The sequence below is a fragment of the Syngnathus floridae genome, chromosome 19, assembly GCF_059516105.1.
Source record: "Syngnathus floridae isolate MCC-2025c chromosome 19, RoL_Sflo_1.0, whole genome shotgun sequence".
In the NCBI taxonomy this organism is placed as follows: Eukaryota; Metazoa; Chordata; class Actinopteri; order Syngnathiformes; family Syngnathidae; genus Syngnathus; species Syngnathus floridae.
In genome coordinates, this window is record NC_142431.1 from 1,941,428 (window position 1) to 1,962,591 (window position 21,164).

Here is a 21,164-nt window from a genome sequence, read left to right on the forward strand (position 1 = left end):
GCTCAGACTACAAATGAGTTTTGGTTTTGCAATGTTCGGTCCTGTCCACCAGGGGGCGATGTACTTGGTGGCTCGTCTTCATCCATCGGAAGTGACGAAAGGAGGCTTGACGTGTGGCCTTCAGAGGCTGTTGGAAAGAATCACTGCAGCGTGTGGTGTGCGTTTAAGATTCCCGTGTTAAAAGGTGGGAACAGATCCATATTTCATTGCTTATGTTTACAGTTTTCTTGGGCTATTTCACCTTTTTTTTCCTGGAATGTTAAAGTTCTACGAAATACCGAATTTGTACTCACTGTCACGCCTTGTTGTCGGATTACTTTATGGTGTTGAATTACAATACCTTTCATAACTAATGAAAGTATTACGTGTATTTGTTTTTGTTTTTTCAAGGAGTGCACGAAGGTACATGAACGCATCATCAGCTTCCCCTGAGTGAAGCTTATCAAAAAAGGGTACGTAGACATTTCACTCCTTTTTCCCATGACGTTTATTCAACACATTTCGAGCGAGAAACTGAAACTAATGTTTCTGCAATGTTACGTTCTAGTTTACCTGGAGCAGCACGTGACACCGACATGTCATTTAGAAACAGCAACATTAAAAGTCGATGCATTGTTTTTGCAAACGCACTTTTTGGTCATTAGAAAATGGAGTCTCTCCTCTTGGTTTTAGAAACCGCTCTTTCATTCGGCGTTGTGATTTTGTTCAAAAAGTTTTCCTATATTCTGACTAGTTGCAGTAAATTCTTTCTATTCTGATGGATGCGTTTCATCTCCAGTGTAACAAGTTAATTAAATAAACGACGTAACGTCACTTATTTGGAGCCTAAACAGATGCGTTACGTTGAGACGTGCTTAACTAATCTTAACTAGTTTAACGTTGCCATGATGCTTATTTCATGACATCTGAATTTTGTATTAAATTCCATAAACTGCATTAGTTTTTTAACCAAAGCACATATTTGATGACAATTGGATAGTTATGTATGTGTTGTTTTGTTTGATAGTGAGGATGGCGGGCCTGTGGCGGGCCTACCAGGCCCTGATGGCAAGACGCCCTTGGACCGTGCAGATTGTGACAGCCGGTGAGAACAGTGCACCAGATATGGACATACAAACTTTCCATGTTTACTTTCATAAAACAAAGTTAGGTTTCTGTGTAAGTAATGGAAAAAAAAATATGAACTGAACTTTGTAATGTCAACAAAGGCAGAGGGGGACTTGCCACAGATTAACATTGGTACGTAATTGGACTGTTCCCCTGCAGTATAGCTTTTGACCGCTAGACGGCGACATTGTATTATGTTTTATTATTATACTTGTGGTTCAAATGGACTTTTTTTTTCTGAGAACATTTAAAAACGGGATTAAATCCCCATTTTTTGGTGATAATTCTCTATCTTTCTGACATATAAGTCATTGTAAATAAGTTTTACATGACTTAAAAATATTTCTCAGATTCTCAGTCATCCAGGTCATAACAATATGTAAAGGATGAATCCAGGCTACTTGACTCTTGTTTGTGCAGGCTCGCTGGTGGGCGTGGGCGACGTTATCTCGCAGCAGCTGATCGAGCGACGCGGACTGGCTCATCACGACGTTCGCCGCACCGGCAAGATGATGAGCATTGGATTCTTCTTTGTGGTGAGGCTCCAAACTCATGCCCCTTCCCTGTGTTGGCAATTACACCCTAGTGGCTTATATAATGAGTCGGCCTCTGTAATTTTTGAAAATGAGGTCAACGACCCCTGGTAAATTAGTGCACTATAGAACAATCCCATACCTTTTTTGTCTAAAGGGCCCGGTCATCGGTAGCTGGTACAAAGTTCTGGACCGTCTGGTGGTAGGAGGAAGCAAGAGTGCAGCCATGAAGAAGATGATGATTGATCAGGTAAAGTAACTAAACTATGAATATATTTTAAAGTGTTTATTAAATGATCTTTTTTGTTGTTGTCTTTTGTGTCCAGTTGTGCTTTGCTCCATGTTTCTTGGGAGCTTTCCTGGCTCTTTCAGGAGTTCTGAACGGGCTGAGCGTGGAGCAGAACGTTGCCAAGCTGCGCCGGGTGAGATATTAGTCCCAAAACCAAAAGTAACAGCACCATTGCAGCCAAAGCCGAAAGATGTGTGTGTCTGTTTGCGTGTTTGTGCGCTGGCCGTTCAAACACTGCTCTGCTCAATTATTGACGCTGGGAGGCGGGACGTGTTCCCTGTGATGTCACGCCGGACACAAAGCAAATGACAGAGGATGCTGATCAAACAAGCACCGGCGCTGTTGGAATTAAACGGCAAAATAACTATTCTGACTCAATCGGAATATTAGAAACAGTTGAGCACGAAGCAATGGCTACACTGTTTAACTTTGTGAAGACGTGTCCTTGAATGTAACACTTGATCGCCTCATTGTAATATTGTTCACATTCCCAAATCATGTCGGCGTCTGCAATGACGCGTGAAAATAATACAAATGGAAAGTGTGTCAGGTGATAATTAGAAACATGTTTTACTCTGATAGCAAAGTCTTGCATGCTCAACTTTCCATTTCCTCGTGTACACGCTGTGACCTTCAACTACACGACACGCTCACTGCGGGTGTGTGTATTTATACGCTAATGTTGTCGTGATGTCACCGCAGGACTACACAGATGCACTGATCTCCAATTATTATGTAAGTTTACATTTACTTTTCCCATTTATTTAAAAGTCACTGTTGTCGTTAATGTCTAATGCTTTGTGTGTCAGCTGTGGCCACCGGTGCAGATCGCCAACTTCTACTTCATCCCACTGCACCACAGGTCAGTCATGTACTCCACAGTCTCCTTTTTGCTGCACTTTGCCCTTAGTCTCTTCACGGATAATATCTGTCTCACACAAAAAAACACATCATAATGACAGCTGACCCTGATGCTCTTTAATTGCTTTGGAAACTTGACGGTCTGTAGTCTCCACTTTGCTGCACATGGCCCATTATCTCCTCGAGAATAATTTTCCCCTCCTGCAAATAAACACATGCTCATGATAGCTGGCCCCACTAACATGTACTTTCAAATCTCCTCTTTGCCTTCATTCTCCTGCCAAATAAAATATGACGCCACAAATAAATACCCACGCTATTGTTAGCTCAAGTGTCTCCACTTTGCCCTTAGTCTCCTCTCAAATGGTTAATTCAGGAGATTTTTTTTTTTTTTTCCAATCAGCCTGTGAGATGTTTGGAATCTGAAGGTCTTTATGACGCTCTCAGGTTGGCTGTGGTCCAGGTAGTGGCCGTGGCCTGGAACTCCTACTTGACCTGGAAGGCCAACATCATGTGATAAGCCACGACCACCATTTTGTTTATTTTTCTTCCGACGCGAGTGCTGCTCCTCACCAGACTGACTCACGGCTCCATGACTGGACGTCACATTTAACACAAATAATTCTGGAAATCACACGCACAAACACACGCTTAGTGTCACCCCCGGGTTGAACAAAACAGCGTTACAAGCAAGTTTTAATTCTTTGTGTTAGCCGATTTCAAAAATTGCCCTTATTGTGAATACTGTAGTAAGGCCAAAGTCATTGTAAATAAAACATACATTTACCTTGAATAGGTTTTGCAACTATACATTAAAAGGGGGGTAAAAAAAAGATGTCTATTAAATCCATTAAAGCGCATCTATGTAGTCACACAGATGTACTCGGACACATCAACCTACTGATGAAAAATTAATTTCTCTTTAAAGTGCTCTTATGTAAATGTTTAGTATGCACAAAGAATACTGTGACTTAAATTGTGTGTGTGTGTGTATGTGTGTGTTGTCAACATGCAAGTCTGCATGAGTTTGTGAGAAAGTGAGAATTGGCGTATGCGCGATTCAACACTTGGATGGGAAAAGGCTCCCATGTCACGGGATTAATTACGTTATAATGGCTCATCTTTTATATCGTATCCAAAAATATAATATGGAGATAAGATGTTCTCTGAGTCAAGACAAGGCGGACAAAGTGTGTGTCGGGGACTCGGGATGGAAGGGGGGGGGGGGTCAGTGACATCATAGAGCGTGTGTATAAAACTCGGCGTGCTCGTCATCCTGCGCGCACACGGTCCTCAGCGGAAACTCGACCCTGCACAAGCCAAAAGAACAGAACAGGTAAGATGCTTTTTTTTTTTTCCTCCCACATAACTTCATTTTGTTAAATTTAACATTTTAATCATTTGCTTACAAACTAAATTGAAAAAAAAATTGTGATTTTCTGACGAGTCTTTCTCTAAAATGTTCCATATTTTTCATTGTTCCCCTTTTTTTAACTTTGCATTTTCCTAAAATCTTATTAGTATTATGTTTTAAAGATTTTCATTGTGCCCTAATGTCTTATATATTTCAAGTTGTGTATTTTCTCAGTTTATTTTTAGTTTATATTTGCATGCCAGCAAAGTTGAGCGAGCCAGCTAGTTCTGAATATAGTAATGTTATTTTAATCATGACTTTATTTTGATTTGTGAGCACAAAACCTTACACAAAATGGATTTTCACGAATGCATATTGCTTGTGTGTGCAGACATGAAGTGTTGGTCCTTCCTCCTTTCCTCGCTGCTGCTGTCGGTCCTCCTGCCTCCACCTCCTGCTTGCTCCGCCGCCACCCAGACGCTCCTCAGGGCGGCCACCAGGGGAGAAGTCACCGCTGCACGTCTTCTGGGCTTCGGCGTCCCCCGGCTCTTCCTCAGAGGCGCTCCGAAGGAGGAGGAAGAGGAGAATGATGAGGAGGAGGAGATGGAAACCGATGAGGAGCCGACCAAGTTCAAGACGCGCAGAGAGTATACGCCGCTCTCCATCGACCTGACCTTTCACCTCCTGAGAAGCATGATCCACAACGCCCGTATGGAGGAGCAGCAGACGCGAGCGCAGGTCAACCAGAAACTGCTCGACGAGGTCGGGAAGTAAAAAGTCCAATCAAATAGCGGCCGGTCATGTGACGTCTCTTGCGCTTTCAACCAATCTCTAGTAAAACTAGCAAAATAATAGCAACATTGTATTCAGAGAAGAATGACGAGACGGGACCTCGACTATGTGTGTTTGATGACGAATGATTGTTGTTATTTTATTCCACCTGCACTGATTTTTCTTTGCTATCACCAAATGTAAAAAAAAAAATCATTGCTGAATGTTGTCACATTGCCATTTATATTTTGTATTAAAACATGATCAATTCTTGGCTTACTCCAACTTTTGTTTTGTGAGTTTAATATATTCTTCATAAAATTTAAAAAAAAGGTAAAGAATTAAACATTATGATGACTTTATTGCATCGCCTTCTGTGTGTGACCACAGTCGGAATGACAAAGACTTTCACAACTACTGTAAGCGAAGATAAATAATATATGCTTATTAGTACAGTTATCTGTCTACATGTAAAATATACAAAAATATACACACAACATTGATGAGTGGTCAAATTACTGCAAAAACCTCCTGGGCACCTGCAAAGCCAAAAATGATTACATAGTGTCAAATATTGTTTTTATTGAATTATTTTTTTCGTGTGTAGGAGGAGTACGGACGCCAGAGAGTTAAAGTAGTCCACACCTCACCTTCTGCTGGGATCACGACATTCCGGCGGAGTTTGTCAGTCCACTTCGGAGTCGTCTTCAAGGTCGTCTTCACCTGTGAGTCACACACACACAGACACACACATGAATGAATGCCAGCTGACTTGTATGCGGCAATATCAGATACACACTGCGTCGGAAGCGGATGTCGTTCAGCACTTCCGCGATGTCATCCACGTCGATGACAAAATGGCTCATGTTGTCGAAGGACAACTGCGGTCGCAGGACGTTGGCATCGCGGGCGCACGCTGACATTCTGACAACACACATACACAAAAATAAATGCACACACTGTAGGACAGAACACACATCACAACGACTCAATCAACTTACTTGTCCAGTATGACAGTGACATTCTGTGAGAAAGACAGAAATTAAAATCACGAGGACAAAAAGTATTGGGACGCCACTTGAACACAAATAGGACACAATTATACAAAAGTGTGCAATTAAGACAAAAATATTGGGACGCCACAAGGACAACATTATTTTGACGATGGAAGTCTTACTGCTTTGAATGTGACTCAGCTAGATGGATGACGGGATGGACAGATGGAGGGACGGCTAGATATTTAGACTGGCCTGGACGAAGACCGCTGCGTGCGTGTGGTCGGCGGCGTGCACGGCCGTCTCCACCAGCTCCCTCCTGTCCTCCAGCCTCTGTCGATGCTCGCTGATGAGTTGCCGTATACGCTGCAGCTCTTCGTCTTGCTCCCTGGTGATCAGACGTACCAGCTCCTGCTTGCGCTCGTCCAAGATGGCCGTCAGAGTCTCAAACTGGCTGGCGATTTCTTCGCGACACCTGCAAGCGTTCTCCTGAGGATGGTAAACACGCTTTGACCACATTTATACAGACTTGAACTGCTGTAACTTGACTACACACCAGAAATTTGTGATACAAGTCAGCTAGCATAATGCTAACAGATAATGGGAAATGCCATCTATAGACTATGGTAAAAATCACAGGCATATATTCTTTATCCTCTGTCAAGCACGACTGTTATTCCTGCAGTTTACACCCCCTGGTGGCCAATTTTTTGTGTGCACGTTACCTTGACAGAGTCACGCACTCCTTCCATGTGCGTGATGGCAGCCTGGATGTTGTCGTTACTGGCGACCAGTCCGGCGATGCTGTCGCTCATTTCTGTCTGCAATCAACAAAGGTACACACATTTACACAAACGATAATCAATATCTACGGCTCGTCATGGACTTGATCTCCATTTCACATTTGAGTGAATCAGATGGCGGACAAATGTCAACACAGCCTCGTGTACGCACACACTTTTGTGTCTTTGTGTGACTCAAATGCTTAAAATGACTTCATCGCCACTGACGTTCACACTCCTTTTGGATCTTCATGTTCGGGCAGATTTCTCATGTTTTTCTCCAAACTTTGATTTCAGTTACTCATCCTGTGTGTCACCTACACGTGTCCCATGCTGTCCTCTATTGTTTATGATTTTTGTTCCGTCGCTTGCTACCTTGAGTCTGATGTAGACGCTGCTGAGCGGCGCCACGTCACACTCTTTGTGGCACCCAAACACTTTGCACATTGAGCACGTTGGCATCTGACAGGACAAACAGTAGATGTTGATCTTCTCGTCCTCGTGCTCCTCGCACGTCAGCGACTCCGGCTTCACGCTGGACATCCTGTCCGGGCAGGAAGTCACAGGTGAGCTCAAGATGCTTTTTGAAAAATTTCCCAGCTTGCGGGGTTTATATTATATAAATGTGATGTGTCATGCACGGTCAATGAGAAAAATCCTGTTTATTTTTGGATGGCAGAGCCCATCTGCAAACACAGTCAGTGTGACTGTGACACACGCTTATCATCATCATCATCACAATGTGACTACAACTCAGACACACAATAGAATTGTATTTGACACTTTTGCAGCAACTCTGCAGCTGCCAAAGCTAGAATTGAACATGTCAATATTATTCATTTTTATGATGTCCATGTATCGTACAATATGTACAAAAATAATCGAAATAATTCTCTAAACCATTATTAAACGTCATGTTTAAAAATATCAACATTGACGTCAACATTGATGAAAAGTGCCATTGAGAATAAGACGGGGTGAAAAGCTGCCCTCTTGTGGCTGTATTATTCATTACAACTACTGAACAGGCACATGACTATTTTAACAAGTGGCTTTGTTTGACTTAATTTAGAATTACAAGATTTACAAAGATAATTATTCTAAGCAATTTTAGTTCAATATCATGTAGTTGATTTGATTGACTAATTGAGAACGTGATTTCAGCTCTTGGTTGAAGAGCCCACCTGGAGTCCTGCTGTCTGCGGTATGCATCAATGATGTTCTCCACCAACAGATTTCTCTGCAGACCGTAGACTCCGTGGCGGTCCAGGACCACCTCATGGCGGCACGACGGGCAGCGGAAGCGACTGCTGGTCGAGCTTCGAGAATGCCACGACGGGTTGGACGACTGCAATGTAAGAAGAACCGTACTTTAAAATGACCTTAGTGAATAGATTAGAAGATGTATTAAAAGTTCTGGAAGACCTGGAAGACATCGTTGGCGCACTTTCTGCAGAGGTTGTGCTGGCAGGGGAGAATGACGACAGGCTTGGAGAACATCTCCAGGCAGACGGGACACACCAGCTGTTTCTGGAGGTTCTCCATGTTCGATCCGCCAGACGGTTTAAGGGCAGAGTTCATCAAAAGCTGATGGTCAAAAAACAAAACAAAAAGGTAAAGGTTCGAGAAGCTTTTAGAAAGTCCCAGTTCACTCAGCTGCGTACCTCACCGTGTTCTGTTAAGACCTCGGAGGTCTCCATCTGGCTCAGTGACTGTTTCTATTTTTATCCGGGGTGTTTGTTGTGGATTGTGTTTCTGCCCAAAGCACATTCCAGTACACAGTGACAGTTCTCCATCCAATTACTCCCTGGGCGAGACTATTTTTGACGGGACTGTGGCCGAACGGTATAATACTTGGTGATTAGGAGAACCGGGTTTATAACATTTATGAAATTAAACAGAACGTTGACCAAAAATCGAACCCCAGATTTCTTGATCACAAGGTAACATCTTTGGCCATTCCGGACACGACAGCTTAACTCGCTTCTTCGTTTTGTTTTCAGTGAACTAGAGTGAACGAATTACTTCCTAAAGTGATTCGAATTACTTCCTAAAGTGATTCGAATCGCTTCCTAAAGTGATTCGAATCGCTTCCTAAAGTGATTCGAATAGCTTCCTAAAGTGATTCGAATCACTCCCTAAAGTGATTCGTTCTTTTTTCAGTTCATATGACTTCAACCAGCAGGTGCCGGTAATGCGCATTGAAGCTGGTGCCACCTCGCCGTAAAACAAAACGAAGAAGAAAATGACGTAACTTCCCGTTCACGAACGAGTCGCGAATTGCATTTCCCGTTCACAACGAACGAATCTGTGAGTGAACGAATCAGTGAGTGAATGATTTGCATTTCCAGTTCATCGCGAGGACGGATCAGTGAAGGAACGAATCCTGACTTTCCCGTTCGCGAACGAGTGAATGGGTCAGCTGCCTTCCTTCCCGTGCATCAACGGAGCAGTCAGTGAACTATGTAAGCCAGAATGTCGATTTACGATTTAGCAAGGAAAGAAAGAAGCACTCTCTGAAACACCACTTCTTTTATGCGCTTCTTTTTCTCCAAGCTAACGGCTAACTTTATTGCAACAACGGGGAGATGATGCTTCTCTTTGGGTCATCTTGATTTTACAACACTTGTAGTCGTTTTTAAATAACGTGTATCCATATATACGCCTAAATATTGTTATCCAATATATCTACTGCAATTTCACATTGGATTGCTGGTTTGAAATTTACTTTTATAAAATCAAGATGACCCAAAGGGAAGCATCATCTCCCCGTTGTTGCACAACGGTGCATCCCTTCATGCAAGAAAGTTAGCCGTGACTGCTCTTGTTTGTGCCATAACATTGCAGTTTAATGATCACTTTTTGTTTAAATACAGTACTTTGTTTCAGCATTTTTTGATTTAATGTTTTTTTTTATGTTATAAAACAATGTATTTTTTTCAGGTTAAAAAAAAAAAAGAAAGCTGACATCATTTAACTAAAATTTTTTTGTCATCAAAATAAGTCAGAGAAAATTCTTAAAATGCCATCCACACATGCAAATATACTTGGCATATACTGTCCCTCCCAAAATTACTTAAAGGCAATGTCAGAAAAGTTCCAGGAACTGGTGTCACCAAATCGATTTGAAATGTGAAAAGCTGTCGTGCGTCTTTGAACTATGTGGTGACCCAAGTCCCGGTACATTTCCGGCACACCTCGCTCGTATTTATTTGCATCGCTCAAGTTTCAAGTCATTGCAAGATGTCGCTCGTGAGGTGTTTTGAGGGTCCAGCCTCAACAATGTCATATTGCTCATCCAACGGTGTAAACAGAAAAGTGTCATGTTTGTTTTTAAATTGAGATATGTCACAATTAAGGCTTTTCTATTCATGTCCGCCTTTATAAAAGTAACAACTAAAGGCTTGTGGTATTAGAATGGATAGGACTACATGTTTCTGGATATAATGGAATGAATCTAGAAGTATATAGCGTGGTTATCTTAAAAAAAAAAGGGAAAAGCACCAGGATTCTTCTTACCAACTAAAAAAAAAATACTGTGCAAAAGTCTTGAGTTCCATCATTAATTGTTTTCATAATTCATAGTCTCGGCCCCCTAACTCGGACCCTGGAATACTTCTAAAAGGATAATAATCTAGATGTTGGAGAACAGATTGTCCAAAACACGATTCTCTTCTCAAGTTCCTTTGTGATATTCAGCTTTCATTGATGTCGCCAGAAAAAGCCAAGTGGAAGAATCGTTCCTGCTAGAGTTCCCCGGACTTCTGGTTGCAGACGCTGCAGACCCTCACGGGGTGATCCCAGCCCCGGGAGGGCACGGCACGCCGCTCCTGCGAGCAGTCCTCGCACACGCCCTGACCGCAGGCGCGGCAGTGGTGGATGGAGAGGCGAGAGACCAAAAAGTCCCGCTGGCAGCCGCAGCAGGCGCGGACGTCCTGGTCCGGGACCCAGTAGGCGGGACGTGCGGCTTCCTTCACCAGGCCTGGTGGACACATGGAGGTTTAGAACACAAAGGCGGGATTCTTGGCTTTACCCACTTCTCACCGAGAGGGATGTCAATGGCGCCGACGACGGCACCGAAGGTGTTCTGCACGGCTTCCCCGACCTTCCTGGCGATCAGGGTGCCGCCTTCCTCCTCCAAGGCTGCATCCAGGAGCTCTGGAGAAGATGCTGGCACGTCAGCTATCTTTCCATACATGGCGGCGAAAAAGGATGTTCATTTCGCATACCGGTGGGGATCCCTCGGTTGTGGAAGCAGGCGTCGCAGACGCGAACGGGCGCCAGCCCCCAACCTCTCTCGGGAACCGGGCGGGTTTTGGAGGAGCAGGCGTCGCAGAAGCCCTCGCCGCACGCTCGGCAGTGGTGCTTGGTGTCATTGGTTTGGAAGTCCACTGCGCACTTGTGGCATTTCTACAAGTTGATTCAAAAACATGGCTCAATTCTTCAGTGATGCCCCCCCCCCAAACATACAAGAATAAGAGAGTTGGGCGTCCAGTAGGTGGGAGCGATCTGGTCGGTGAGCCAGGAGGTGACCGCCTTGGCCGGCTTGACGCTGAGCTCCGACACCGACTGGGAGATGTACTTGACTCCGTCCAGCAGCCTCTGGGCGGCGTTGTGGTTGTCTTTCAAGAAGTTGTCGGACTGAAAATTGGCACACAACTGGTGGTTGGCACGTCCTTGCCAGCTAATGTGCGCTAACAAATTGAGCATGGCCTCACCCCCGGCCAGATGTGCTGGATCTCGGTTCTGACCACCGTTTCCACTGGGTCCTGGTTACCGTACCAGTACTGTCTGCTTCGGTAAATCACTCCGCAGTTGGGACACTCGATGACATATCTACAATGAAGAAAAAAAAAAAAGTGAGTATTGACATTTCTTCAGGTTCCCACCTGTCACTTACCCAGACCAGGCGTAGACGGCCAAGCCAAACCACGGCGAGTCGGACGACGCCGTCGTCTTGGGCACCACGATTACCTCCTTCCCTCCCTCGTAGCAGGCCTGGAACGTTTAGCCATGTTGACGATAGCGTTCTTGTTAAACGTACGTGAACGCTCACCTTGCACGTGTAGATGCGGTTGTCGTATTGCGCCGAGTAGCGGCATCGCTGTTTGGCTTCGTGTTGGGCTCCTTCCTTCAGGTGATTCATGCTACTCTTACAGCCTGACCTAAAAGTGACCTTAAAATCATTAGCAAGGAATTTTTTTTTTTGCTGTTCAAGGGACAGACTACCGTACATACCCACAACTCAGGCAGATGCAGGAGCAGGTGAAGTACTCATCAGGGAAGAAGGAGTTACTGCTCATGTGATCATCGGTGATATCGCCGCTGAAACGTTCACTCAGTGCCTGGCGGGAATCAAGCAATCAGCCGTTCGTCTCACTTCCTCGACAAAGGTAAGCGGAATGTCGCCGAACCCGCAGGGCTTTGTAGATGACTCCTGCGGAGCGCGGCGAGCGGGTGGCGTTGTTGTCCAGCTGCTGCTCCAGGCTGCGCTGAAGGCCGCTGAAGTCCGTCGGTGGGTTGTAGGTCCGAGTCCCGCGGTAGTGGATGGAGCTGAAGGCCTCGGGGAACAGAGCCAGCTTCCTGAAGCGCTCCTGGAGGAGGCGTTCTGCCGACTCGGCCGGTTTGTCTACAGATTGCAAAAAGGTCAACGCTGAGCGGTTCTGGTTTTCAGGGCTCCTTTTGGTACTCTACCTGATCCTAACAGCTTGGTGTGCACGGTCTCGTGGAAGATGATGACGGCCGGGCCGAGGGTGGACAGCGCCACGTCCAGGCCGCAACGTGTGGCAGTCGCTTTCAGCTCACGAGCAAAGTGCTTCAAGTAGGCCTCTGAGGCGTCGCCCAGGAACTTAAAGAGGTCGTCGTGGAGACGGTCGGCGCGCGTCCGGTAAATAACGAGATCCGAGATGGCCAGGACTTTGAGGAGGAGGCGGGTTCGCTGACCCTGGCTGGACCCTGAGTGGAAGAAATACACATCTGATGGTGACTCATTTATTTTGTTTTTCACTTACGGCAAAAAAAATGTCCAAATACTTCTGGAACTGGGATTTTAACGTGACACATCTTACCAGCGCCGAGCAGTCCTTCCGTGTCAATGACGACCACGTGGTGCAGCGGGTCCATGGCGGCCCACACTCCCACCGTGCAGGACTCCTGCGTCGAGGACGTTTTGAACACTTGTCTTCCGAGAAAGAAGGTGTGGTTCAGCGTGTGCGATTTCCCCTCGCCGATGTTCCCAAAAATGGAGACCACCTTGAGTAGCTCGTCTGGGTCGCATCCCAGTCTGTTCACAAACTCCTCCTCGTCCTTCACCTGGGCAAGCTCTTGAGGTTAGTCCTTCCCTCCGTGTCCATCGAGAGAGGAACGTTAAGGAACCCACCTGCATTTCCTCTTTCTCGTCCACCAACAGGAAGCTGCACACTTGGTCCAGCTGATCTTTCAGGATGTCCAGCTCGGACTCACCGGCGCTGACGCTGTTCTCCTGAGGACTTTTGGCCTGAGGGTACAAGGTGAGAGGGTGCTTCCTCTTGTTTCCACCGCTGTGGGTGCGTTTCTGGCAGTCCAAGCACAGGTTGATCTTGCATCCCTGGCAGCGCACGGCCGCTCGCAGCTGCCTGGCCGTGACCGAGCCGCCGCCGTCTCCTTTGCAGGAGTCGCAGAAGGGGATGTGGCCCGGGGTGATGCGTACCCGGTCGTGGTTCCTCATGCGCTCCTGCCGGTGGAGCTCCATCTCGCAGCGGGCGCACTGAAGACTGCTGCACTCGTCACATTCAAAGTAGGCCTCGTCCGACCCACCGCAGGCGTAGCTCTCTTGGCAGACGAGCGGCGCGCTCATGCCTTTATCTTCAGCTGGACCTTGACCACTCATGGTTGATCATGGAGGACGAGACTCAACTATCAACACACACAGAAAATAGTTCTAATAATCAAATTTGCAGCACATTAATTATCCATAAGGACTTGTTTCATAGGATCTAGTCAATGTCTGCTCCATTATTTTATCTTTTTGTAATTGCTTTCATCATTTCTTTGGCTGGAACAACACTCAAGTATCCTCACAATCATGTCACAAAGACTCAACACCTAGCTCTATCCTTGTAACGTGAGCATCTCAAGAAAAAATAATCATTAAGTCTCATGAATATCATGAGATGACGTGTTCACCAAAAAAACGGATAAAACAATCGTCCAGCATCTTTATGTTTTGCCAAGTTATTAAATCATATTTATAAACTCGGAATATTACGTTAATCATTTTAGCAATACATCTCGTGTTTTGGGAAAACAACAACAGCAACCTTCGTGGCAATCGGCTGAGCGAGCGGCGATGAACGGTCCCAGCCGACGACGACTAACCCGACTTGACAAAACTGCCACCTCGACACGTTCTAAAAGAGTACAATGACTAATAATAACGTAGCATAGCGCTCCGGTGCCACGTACTAACCTCGGCGAGAGTGTTAGCTTACCGTGTCCGAGCCCAGGAGGAGATGTTGTTGCTTTTACATCAGCTGATCGGCTTGTTTTTATCCAGGGTTGAGAAGTCATTCGTTGCGCAATGCATACTGGGAAATGTAGTATGACGTTAGCTTGCTGCTAAGCTAAACCAACCACCATGTTGCTCGATTTTAAATATTGTATTTTAAAAAATATTTTATACTAATAGTTATATATTTTGATGTGATCGGCTTGCGTCTTAACAACTGATATAAAAGTATTATTTATACCAAGTTTATAGGATTCGCCATAATGCATTGCGTTTCCGGCTATTGAAGTGTGCTTCTTTCATTGTAAAGCGTACGCCGTTTATGTTGACGTTAGTTTGTCACACACCACCTTATCATCTGTATCCCATAAGTCTCGATTTAATACGCATTAATTTTAAATTAATTATTTAATATTACCTACGTGGCACTAGCAATAAAAAAAATCTACTTAATTGTATCATTTTCGACACTCACTTTTGTGCAGCCGGGATGCCCCGGTGTAAACAGCAAACAACCAATGTTTTGCCAGTCTTTCCTGTCAGTCGCCTATATTTGAGGAATTCTGTAATGCTTTTTAATTTACAACCCAATGCCTTCATTGACAGCCTTAAAATCTGTACTCGCTTTCCCTAAATCATTGTGGCGATAAAAAGAAAGAAAGACTTGTTTACGACTTCTGACCTTGGCTCCAGCCTAGCTCGATGCTATCCGCCTAGTTTCAAACCCAACTTTATTTTTATTATTTTCTGCAGGGAAAATGGAAGATGAAGCCTACACGGACATTTATGGTAAACCAATATCTCTGGATTGTCAAAATCACTGCAGCATTTGCAGAGAGTTTACTGTCAGCTCGTCCAAAATCTCCATCGGCAAGGTGATGGTGTACACTTGCTCCGTTTGGCTTGCTGCCTATGCGGTGTTCTTCTTCACAGAGGTAAGTAGTGACGTCATAATAAGGATCATATCACAAAATTGCATGGAGGTGCTAATTGTGGAATTTTGCAAGATGCATCTTTTTTTCTACTTGCAGAACACAGCCGTGCTCACCGGCGCCATCCTGCTCACCCTATTGGGAATGATGCTGCACATCCACTTGGTGAAGGTGGACCACGAATCAGTGCTCATCATTGGCTCGGTGGGCATCCAGGTATCCTCCAGCTACGCGTCGGGCCGGGAGACGAGCACTTTCATTGAGATGAGTCAAGTCAAGGATGTGGTCATCAACGAAGCCATTTACATGGTGATTAAAAATAATTGTCAAATTTTGTGCTTCATACACCGTAAAGCTAAAGTGTTTCTTTACAGCATCAGGTCATCTACTACCTTTCCATACTGCTGAAGAACCCCTCAGATTCCGATGGCGTGTCAAGCGTGGTGCCGCTGTTTGAGGTGAGAACTTAGCAGTATTAGACCATTAACAGTTATCATATATTTTGGTTTTGTGTTTTTTTTTTGCAGAGCTCAAAACCAAGGCTCAACTGCTTGATTCAAGTGTACAAAAGCTGTCAGGAGATTCTGTCAAAGTGCTGACAGACAGCTCACCCAAACCCAGGCCAGATCCTCCTTTTTAGTGATTATAATATTTACTAATGTAATAGTAAGAGGTGCTTTATTTGCCATGTTTTTCTTCCCTGTAGGTGTATAAATTCACCTCTGCCCTTATAATGTGCTAAAACTTGACATACCAAATGATAGAATGACCATAAATTATGTCAAAATGAAATGTAGTTATATTTTTAACCATATTTTTCAAAATTCCTGTTACTTTAAATATTTACATATGAAATATTTTTTAATAAATCTAGAAGAACATTTTGCGACCATGTTTTCTTATTACTAACCTGAATTGGTTTACATCCATTCTGGCAGTAGAGGGCAGCATTGCACCACAAACTAAACGCTTGGATGTCTATAAATGGAAACTACAAACAGTGAGTAAATTCTGTTTTAAGCAGCAATAATCAGGCTATCTAACCATGCTAGCACAACTTTATAAAAAAAAAAAAAAACTATTTTTACCACCATCTCAAGTGTTAAGGTCCACTCACCACTCCTACCTTGTGTTTTCTCACCCCCACCATCTGTGGCCATTTTCACCCCATGTGCCTGAAGCTGACAAAACAAGCAACAGGGTGTGATTTTTTTTTTTTTTTTAACGCCAAAGCATATTACAGCCCCCATGAAGCGCGACCCCTGACAGCGTAATGGTGCCCCCCTGGGAGGTGCGAAACAGCCGGGAACAAGGCTGGACCTTGAGGCTCCCATCTTATGGTGACCACCCTAATAGTAAATTATAGGGCATGTCGATGTGGACTCTTTCACCCCTATTACTCGTAGTCTTTAGTATTCCCTCACTCTCGTGCCGCCTGTAAATGTATACAGCCACACTGTTGACACAACACAATCCCTTTGTAAGGTGTTAAGTGTCATCGCTATTGTGAGTCACGCTGGAGGGGGAGAGTTTTTAATTCAAATGTGTCCGCTCTTTAACGGTCCATGCGGGCAGGTGTAACTCGCTGTCAGTTTGGATTCGAATTCGAAAGTGGACCGAGCGTGCGGTCCTTTCGGGCGGCACGGTCCAACCGGTTCTGACACGAGACTGCTGGTTTTGTCGGGGCGTCATCTGCTGATTGATGGAGAGGATAGTTGTTCCACCTTGATGATGAGATTGTTGAGTGACACTCACGGGCCATTTTATTAGGTCGGCATGAGATCAAGAAGATGTGCAAAAGACTAAGTGGAGAAACGTTGGCGACCGGATTGGGGGGGGGGGGGGGGGGGGTTGCCGCACCCTCACAGTGTCACCTGCGAGACGATAAGATGCAAGGAGACTAACCGGTTCCGCTTGTCGACATTGAAGGGGGGGGGCAGTAGAGCCGAGCCGACTTTGGCTCAATGCATATTATTCTAAACAATGACCTCAGCACTTAATGTGATGTTTGTTGTGTTGGGTCATGCTCAAGATTTGTCTTGACCTTTTAGGAAGCTGCTGATGTCACGTCTGAAGTCACATGTTCTTTTCACTCTAATTAGATGATGAAGCTCTTTGTGCAGCACCAGTAAGGTATGTACCGATGCAATTAACATACCTGATTAATTATTGTTTTTTAACTCGGTTTTGCAATGAAGGCCACATTGTAAAGTCACAGCGTGTCTTCTGTTTTGGTTTTAATCTTGCACAAGTGGTATCGACACCTTCTCCTCCCTCATCCTAACTGGTGAGGGTGACACAAACAGGCTGAGCAAGAGGATTTATAGCTTTGTGAGTAAAGCGGACGACGCGGCAACAGTCACTCTCGATACGAGAGCAAGTCCAGACACACCTTATTTACACAATCCGCTCGGAGGCCATGGCACGGTATCGTCGTCAACGACGCCAGTCATCGCGGACGATGTATCATATTAATTAGCTCCACCGTGACTGTCGGAAGATTGCCATGATGTCATATCGCTTCTCATCGACACTTTAGGAACATTGCGTGATTCCCCCCAACCTCACGTGGCTCTCTCTCCCCCACCCTCACCCGCTGATGCCACTAGTGTGAGAACGCCACCCCCACTTGATTCCCAGAGATTGCTAAGTGTCAATCAAACTCTTGCCATAACGGTCACAAGTCCTCCAAATTGATCACTTGTATTGATTGCACTGTATTGAAGTATGTGGAGCATGTTTGATGAAAATCTATTCCAATGACAAAAAAATCAAACAAATGTGTAGCGACCTTTGTGTTTGTTTAGCTTTAGCGGTTTTGAAAAAGCACCGGAAAGCTCGGTAGACCTGTTAGTGCACCTGCTGATTTCCAGGTCTGCCTGCCAACCTTCTTTTTTTTTTTTTTTAACCAGAGCGAAACTGGCCGGCCGCCAGAGGACGACTCGGTTGATGACTCCTGAAGTAGGAAAACCCTGGGAAAAGAACCCACTGAGAAAAATACATGACCAACCCATGAGAAGGTGAGTTGAGTTTCTGAGAACTTAAAACTGGTCCAACAACAAGGCCCTCTCGCTTGTTCGAACGCATCGTTCAAAAAAATGACACTTTATTTCCCTTTTGATGTTTGGCTTTGAACAGAAAACCATAAAATGGCTTAAGCCTCATAAATAAGTGAAGAGCGCTCTGACGGCTGATTTTGACCTGCTGAGCTTTTGTTTGCAGAATCCACATTTCAAAGCGTCCTCCACTCAAAACTGTTTGATGCCGAGTACAGTTAAGTCCTCAATGTCCAAAATGGATAGAGGAATTATGGAAGGCTTTTTTTTTTTTTTTTTTAAGGGCCCGTTCAAAGACAGCAGACGAGTGATGGATGCTCGACTCTAATAGCAAACAGACCGCTGACGTCTTGTGGTTTTCCCCCCCCCGGTTCGACCTGTTACCAAAACTGATGAGGTCACAGTCTGACGAGTAGATAGAGGCCATCCAGCTTGCGTGAATGGATTATCATCAATCGCCTTTTTCGTGGATCCTCACCTTGAGACTTTTCCTCGAGTGACACAATCAGTAAAGGAGATCCCAGCATGGCGCGGTTAGCATTAGAATGGCTCGGGGGGGTCTCAGGTTAATTATCACATGCTTGGGGGGGGCAGGAAAGGTGGCTATTGTGGTTTACGGACATTATGCCAACTCCCCCGTGGAGAGTGGAAATCACAGCCTGCGGTCCCCCCCCCTCCAGAAAAAAAAAAAAAGTATGATGTCGATGTAAAGCGACTCATCCTGAATTGTTGGGTCTAAAAATATACATAACACAGAGGCTGTAATTTGCACTTCATTTATTTGTGTCACGTCGCTCTGACATGTAAATAAAAAGACACGAGGGTTAGAGGAGAGTGAGACACGCTAGCACTTAAGTGATACAAAAAAAAAAGATGACAGTTGTTTGAACAAACAGAATTCATTCACATCACTTCCACAGGAAGCATAATAGATTGTGTTTGGTTATGATTAGACTGGAGTGCAAAATATGGCTCGTCACCCAAAAAAAAAAATTCTTGCAAAGTAGGGATGTTTAGAGAAAATTCATTGCATACTTTTTTTATCCCCAGGAAACCAAGATGTTAAGAATCTCGACTGATAGTTATCGAGAAGGCCAAAGGTCGAAGCTGACTGCTAATCTGTTTCTTGCTCTTCCAAACTATGTCAAGGAGATACAGTAACATGCGTTCCTTCACGCAAAAAGTCACGTCACATAATTTAGGCACCAAAAAACCAGTCTGGGCAGCGTCCTTGGAGCACTCAGGTAAGAATGCGGCATCTTGGAGTTTGCGCCGCAGCCTGAAGCCGAGGCCAACGCAACAAAACTGACGCTTCACACCCTTTCTGTTACGACACACACACAGGAGCACAAACATGCAAATTGATATCGTTTGCATGTTGAATAAAATAACCAAAGACCTCCTGTATTGTGTTAGTCCACCTGAATCCAGACTTGGGTATTCTGAACGAGACGACAGAATGTCACCTCCTGAATGTCACTTCACATAAATTAAGAACTTGCGTTTACAGTTCCAGCCGTCTCAGATGAAGCAGAAGAACTTCTTCCAGCTGCACCTGGAGAAGGCTTTGCTTCGCCTGTCCGACGAGCGCCGTTTCTTGGCCTGCCGTGCCTTGTTCTTAATGGCGGCAAAAATGGCGGCGTCAAACGCTTCTTTGAGGTTCTTCTGGGTGAGCGAGGAGCACTCCACGTAATCCGACGCCCGGATCTTCTCCGCCATGCCTCGAGCGCGGGAGCTGACCACGGGCTTCACACTGGCCTTATCCAGGCCGATGAGAACATTAACGTCCAGTAGGAGGTCCGATTGCGTGCCTACCAGGACGATGGGCGCGGTTGGGTTGCAGGCACGGATCTCGGGCACCCACTTTTTGGTGATGTTGTGGAAAGAGGCGGGGTTGACCATGCTGAAGCACAGCAGGAAGACGTCCGTGTGTGAGTAGGACAGCGATCGGAACTCGTCAAACTCCTCCTGAAAGACACAAAAGAATGTGAGTCTATGAAATTGTCATTAAAAACTCTCTTATAATTTTAATTTTATCCAGGGAACCCAGTTTGAAAAGTCAGCCACCGCCTATTTAAGCTTTTATCAACAATGACCCAGCAGCTATTCCAAGCCTAAAACCTGCTCTAGTGCCCTATTGTTGTGGATTGGAGCTATTTAAATAAAGTTGACAGACACTTCTTTGTTGTCACATAAAGGGGAAATGTTAGCAGGCAAAGAGCGACAGATGTGAGAGGGCAAGATTGTCGCAATAGAATACACCATTGTTGAGTCTGACAAATAAAATAAATTAATACAAAATAATATTAGACATACCTGTCCTGCTGTGTCCACCAATTGAACTCTGACTGGGGATCCATCCACTTGGACCTGACCTGTTGGAAACCAGTTTTAACTTAAAATTGTCCTTAAAGCCAATTTACCATATAGGAAAAATAATATTTGCTCCCTTATTTGACTGAAATAATGTCTTACCTGAGAAGACGTCAAATCCGGTCTGCTTGTAGTCCACCGGGTATCCATTGGAGGTGTAGCTGACTATCATACTGGTCTTGCCCACCGCACCGTCGCCCACCAGCATGCAACTTATGACACCCGGCTCCAGCTCGTCCTCCCGGGTCAGTCCGCAAGCGGAGGGGACGCGGGACTCGTGGTAGAAGTCCATGTGAGGTGGCATGACGGGCCGTAAACTCTTTGCTTCTTTCCGCCTTGTCGCAATTCTCACCATCAAGTGTCTTTGAAAGCTTCTCTAGTATGACTCTGCAAGGATGGGCGATTTTTTTAGGTTAACTTCATTCTCCTGAAGCTTATTTGAATAACCCCGCCCATTGTACGCCTCGCTCCTAGTTGCTCCAACAGCGACACCCAAAGGCGGTTAAGGGTAACAGCGTCTTTTATCATTTTCATATTATACACGTTGATAACATATTTTACTGAGAATAGTTTCCTATTAAATAAGAATTTAGTCTAAAGTTTAGTTATAAAAAATAGACAATCT

General features: G+C 44.9%; 6 protein-coding genes across 16 annotated transcripts; 3 read left to right on the top strand and 3 right to left on the bottom strand.

The window, feature by feature from the left end:
• Positions 1–99: 99 nt before the first annotated feature.
• mpv17 (mitochondrial inner membrane protein MPV17) lies at positions 100–3,583 on the top strand. Its single transcript, XM_088361685.1, has 9 exons — positions 100–184; positions 391–452; positions 1,007–1,084; positions 1,528–1,643; positions 1,798–1,890; positions 1,967–2,062; positions 2,632–2,664; positions 2,739–2,791; positions 3,238–3,583. Exons 3-9 carry the CDS (start codon positions 1,012–1,014, stop codon positions 3,305–3,307), a joined length of 534 nt encoding a protein of 177 aa, XP_088217811.1. The 5' UTR covers positions 100–184; positions 391–452; positions 1,007–1,011; the 3' UTR covers positions 3,308–3,583.
• A 417-nt stretch (positions 3,584–4,000) lies between these two features.
• On the top strand, positions 4,001–5,200 carry ucn1 (urocortin 1). Its single transcript, XM_088361686.1, has 2 exons — positions 4,001–4,126; positions 4,536–5,200. Exon 2 carries the CDS (start codon positions 4,538–4,540, stop codon positions 4,916–4,918), a length of 381 nt encoding a protein of 126 aa, XP_088217812.1. The 5' UTR covers positions 4,001–4,126; positions 4,536–4,537; the 3' UTR covers positions 4,919–5,200.
• Positions 5,201–5,273: 73 nt separating this feature from the next.
• Positions 5,274–8,389, bottom strand: trim54 (tripartite motif containing 54). 4 transcript variants are annotated; one of them, XM_088361676.1, is made up of 10 exons: positions 8,357–8,389; positions 8,118–8,279; positions 7,877–8,040; positions 7,068–7,236; positions 6,636–6,731; positions 6,166–6,399; positions 5,917–5,939; positions 5,715–5,839; positions 5,566–5,638; positions 5,274–5,454 (listed from the first exon to the last, which is right to left on the bottom strand). In XM_088361676.1, exons 2-9 carry the CDS (start codon positions 8,271–8,273, stop codon positions 5,601–5,603), a joined length of 1,005 nt encoding a protein of 334 aa, XP_088217802.1. In that variant the 5' UTR covers positions 8,274–8,279; positions 8,357–8,389; the 3' UTR covers positions 5,274–5,454; positions 5,566–5,600. The 4 variants fall into 4 exon arrangements, 2 of the variants coding, with proteins under 2 accessions (XP_088217802.1, XP_088217803.1); XM_088361677.1 differs by lacking the exon at positions 5,274–5,454 and having other exon boundaries at positions 5,481–5,638; XR_015854355.1 differs by lacking the exons at positions 5,274–5,454; positions 5,917–5,939 and having other exon boundaries at positions 5,621–5,638; positions 6,093–6,399.
• Positions 5,552–15,991, top strand: pigh (phosphatidylinositol glycan anchor biosynthesis, class H). Of its 5 annotated transcripts, none has more exons than XM_088361684.1 (17): positions 5,552–5,640; positions 6,116–6,408; positions 6,644–7,258; positions 7,927–8,047; positions 8,149–8,306; positions 9,044–9,157; positions 11,911–12,085; positions 12,219–12,315; positions 12,400–12,674; positions 12,764–13,021; positions 13,102–13,201; positions 13,286–13,467; positions 14,932–14,967; positions 15,054–15,113; positions 15,210–15,419; positions 15,485–15,568; positions 15,638–15,991. In XM_088361684.1, the coding sequence occupies exons 13-17, from the start codon at positions 14,944–14,946 to the stop codon at positions 15,707–15,709; spliced, it is 450 nt and encodes a 149-aa protein (XP_088217810.1). In that variant the 5' UTR covers positions 5,552–5,640; positions 6,116–6,408; positions 6,644–7,258; positions 7,927–8,047; positions 8,149–8,306; positions 9,044–9,157; positions 11,911–12,085; positions 12,219–12,315; positions 12,400–12,674; positions 12,764–13,021; positions 13,102–13,201; positions 13,286–13,467; positions 14,932–14,943; the 3' UTR covers positions 15,710–15,991. The 5 variants fall into 5 exon arrangements, with proteins under 5 accessions (XP_088217810.1, XP_088217809.1, XP_088217808.1 ...); XM_088361683.1 differs by having other exon boundaries at positions 13,343–13,467; XM_088361682.1 differs by having other exon boundaries at positions 5,557–5,640; positions 14,932–15,113.
• On the bottom strand, positions 9,515–14,267 carry zfyve1 (zinc finger, FYVE domain containing 1). Of its 4 annotated transcripts, none has more exons than XM_088361667.1 (13): positions 14,162–14,267; positions 13,072–13,586; positions 12,761–13,004; positions 12,387–12,647; positions 12,107–12,321; positions 11,931–12,037; positions 11,749–11,857; positions 11,593–11,690; positions 11,411–11,528; positions 11,163–11,333; positions 10,922–11,102; positions 10,737–10,850; positions 9,515–10,674 (listed from the first exon to the last, which is right to left on the bottom strand). In XM_088361667.1, the coding sequence occupies exons 2-13, from the start codon at positions 13,558–13,560 to the stop codon at positions 10,439–10,441; spliced, it is 2,343 nt and encodes a 780-aa protein (XP_088217793.1). In that variant the 5' UTR covers positions 13,561–13,586; positions 14,162–14,267; the 3' UTR covers positions 9,515–10,438. The 4 variants fall into 4 exon arrangements, with proteins under 4 accessions (XP_088217793.1, XP_088217796.1, XP_088217795.1 ...); XM_088361670.1 differs by having other exon boundaries at positions 14,140–14,194; XM_088361669.1 differs by lacking the exon at positions 14,162–14,267 and adding an exon at positions 13,991–14,129.
• Positions 15,992–18,926: 2,935 nt separating the features above from the next.
• rhov (ras homolog family member V) lies at positions 18,927–20,941 on the bottom strand. The gene is made up of 3 exons (XM_088361678.1): positions 20,642–20,941; positions 20,483–20,541; positions 18,927–20,134 (listed from the first exon to the last, which is right to left on the bottom strand). Exons 1-3 carry the CDS (start codon positions 20,892–20,894, stop codon positions 19,688–19,690), a joined length of 759 nt encoding a protein of 252 aa, XP_088217804.1. The 5' UTR covers positions 20,895–20,941; the 3' UTR covers positions 18,927–19,687.
• Between the last annotated feature and the right edge of the window lie 223 nt (positions 20,942–21,164).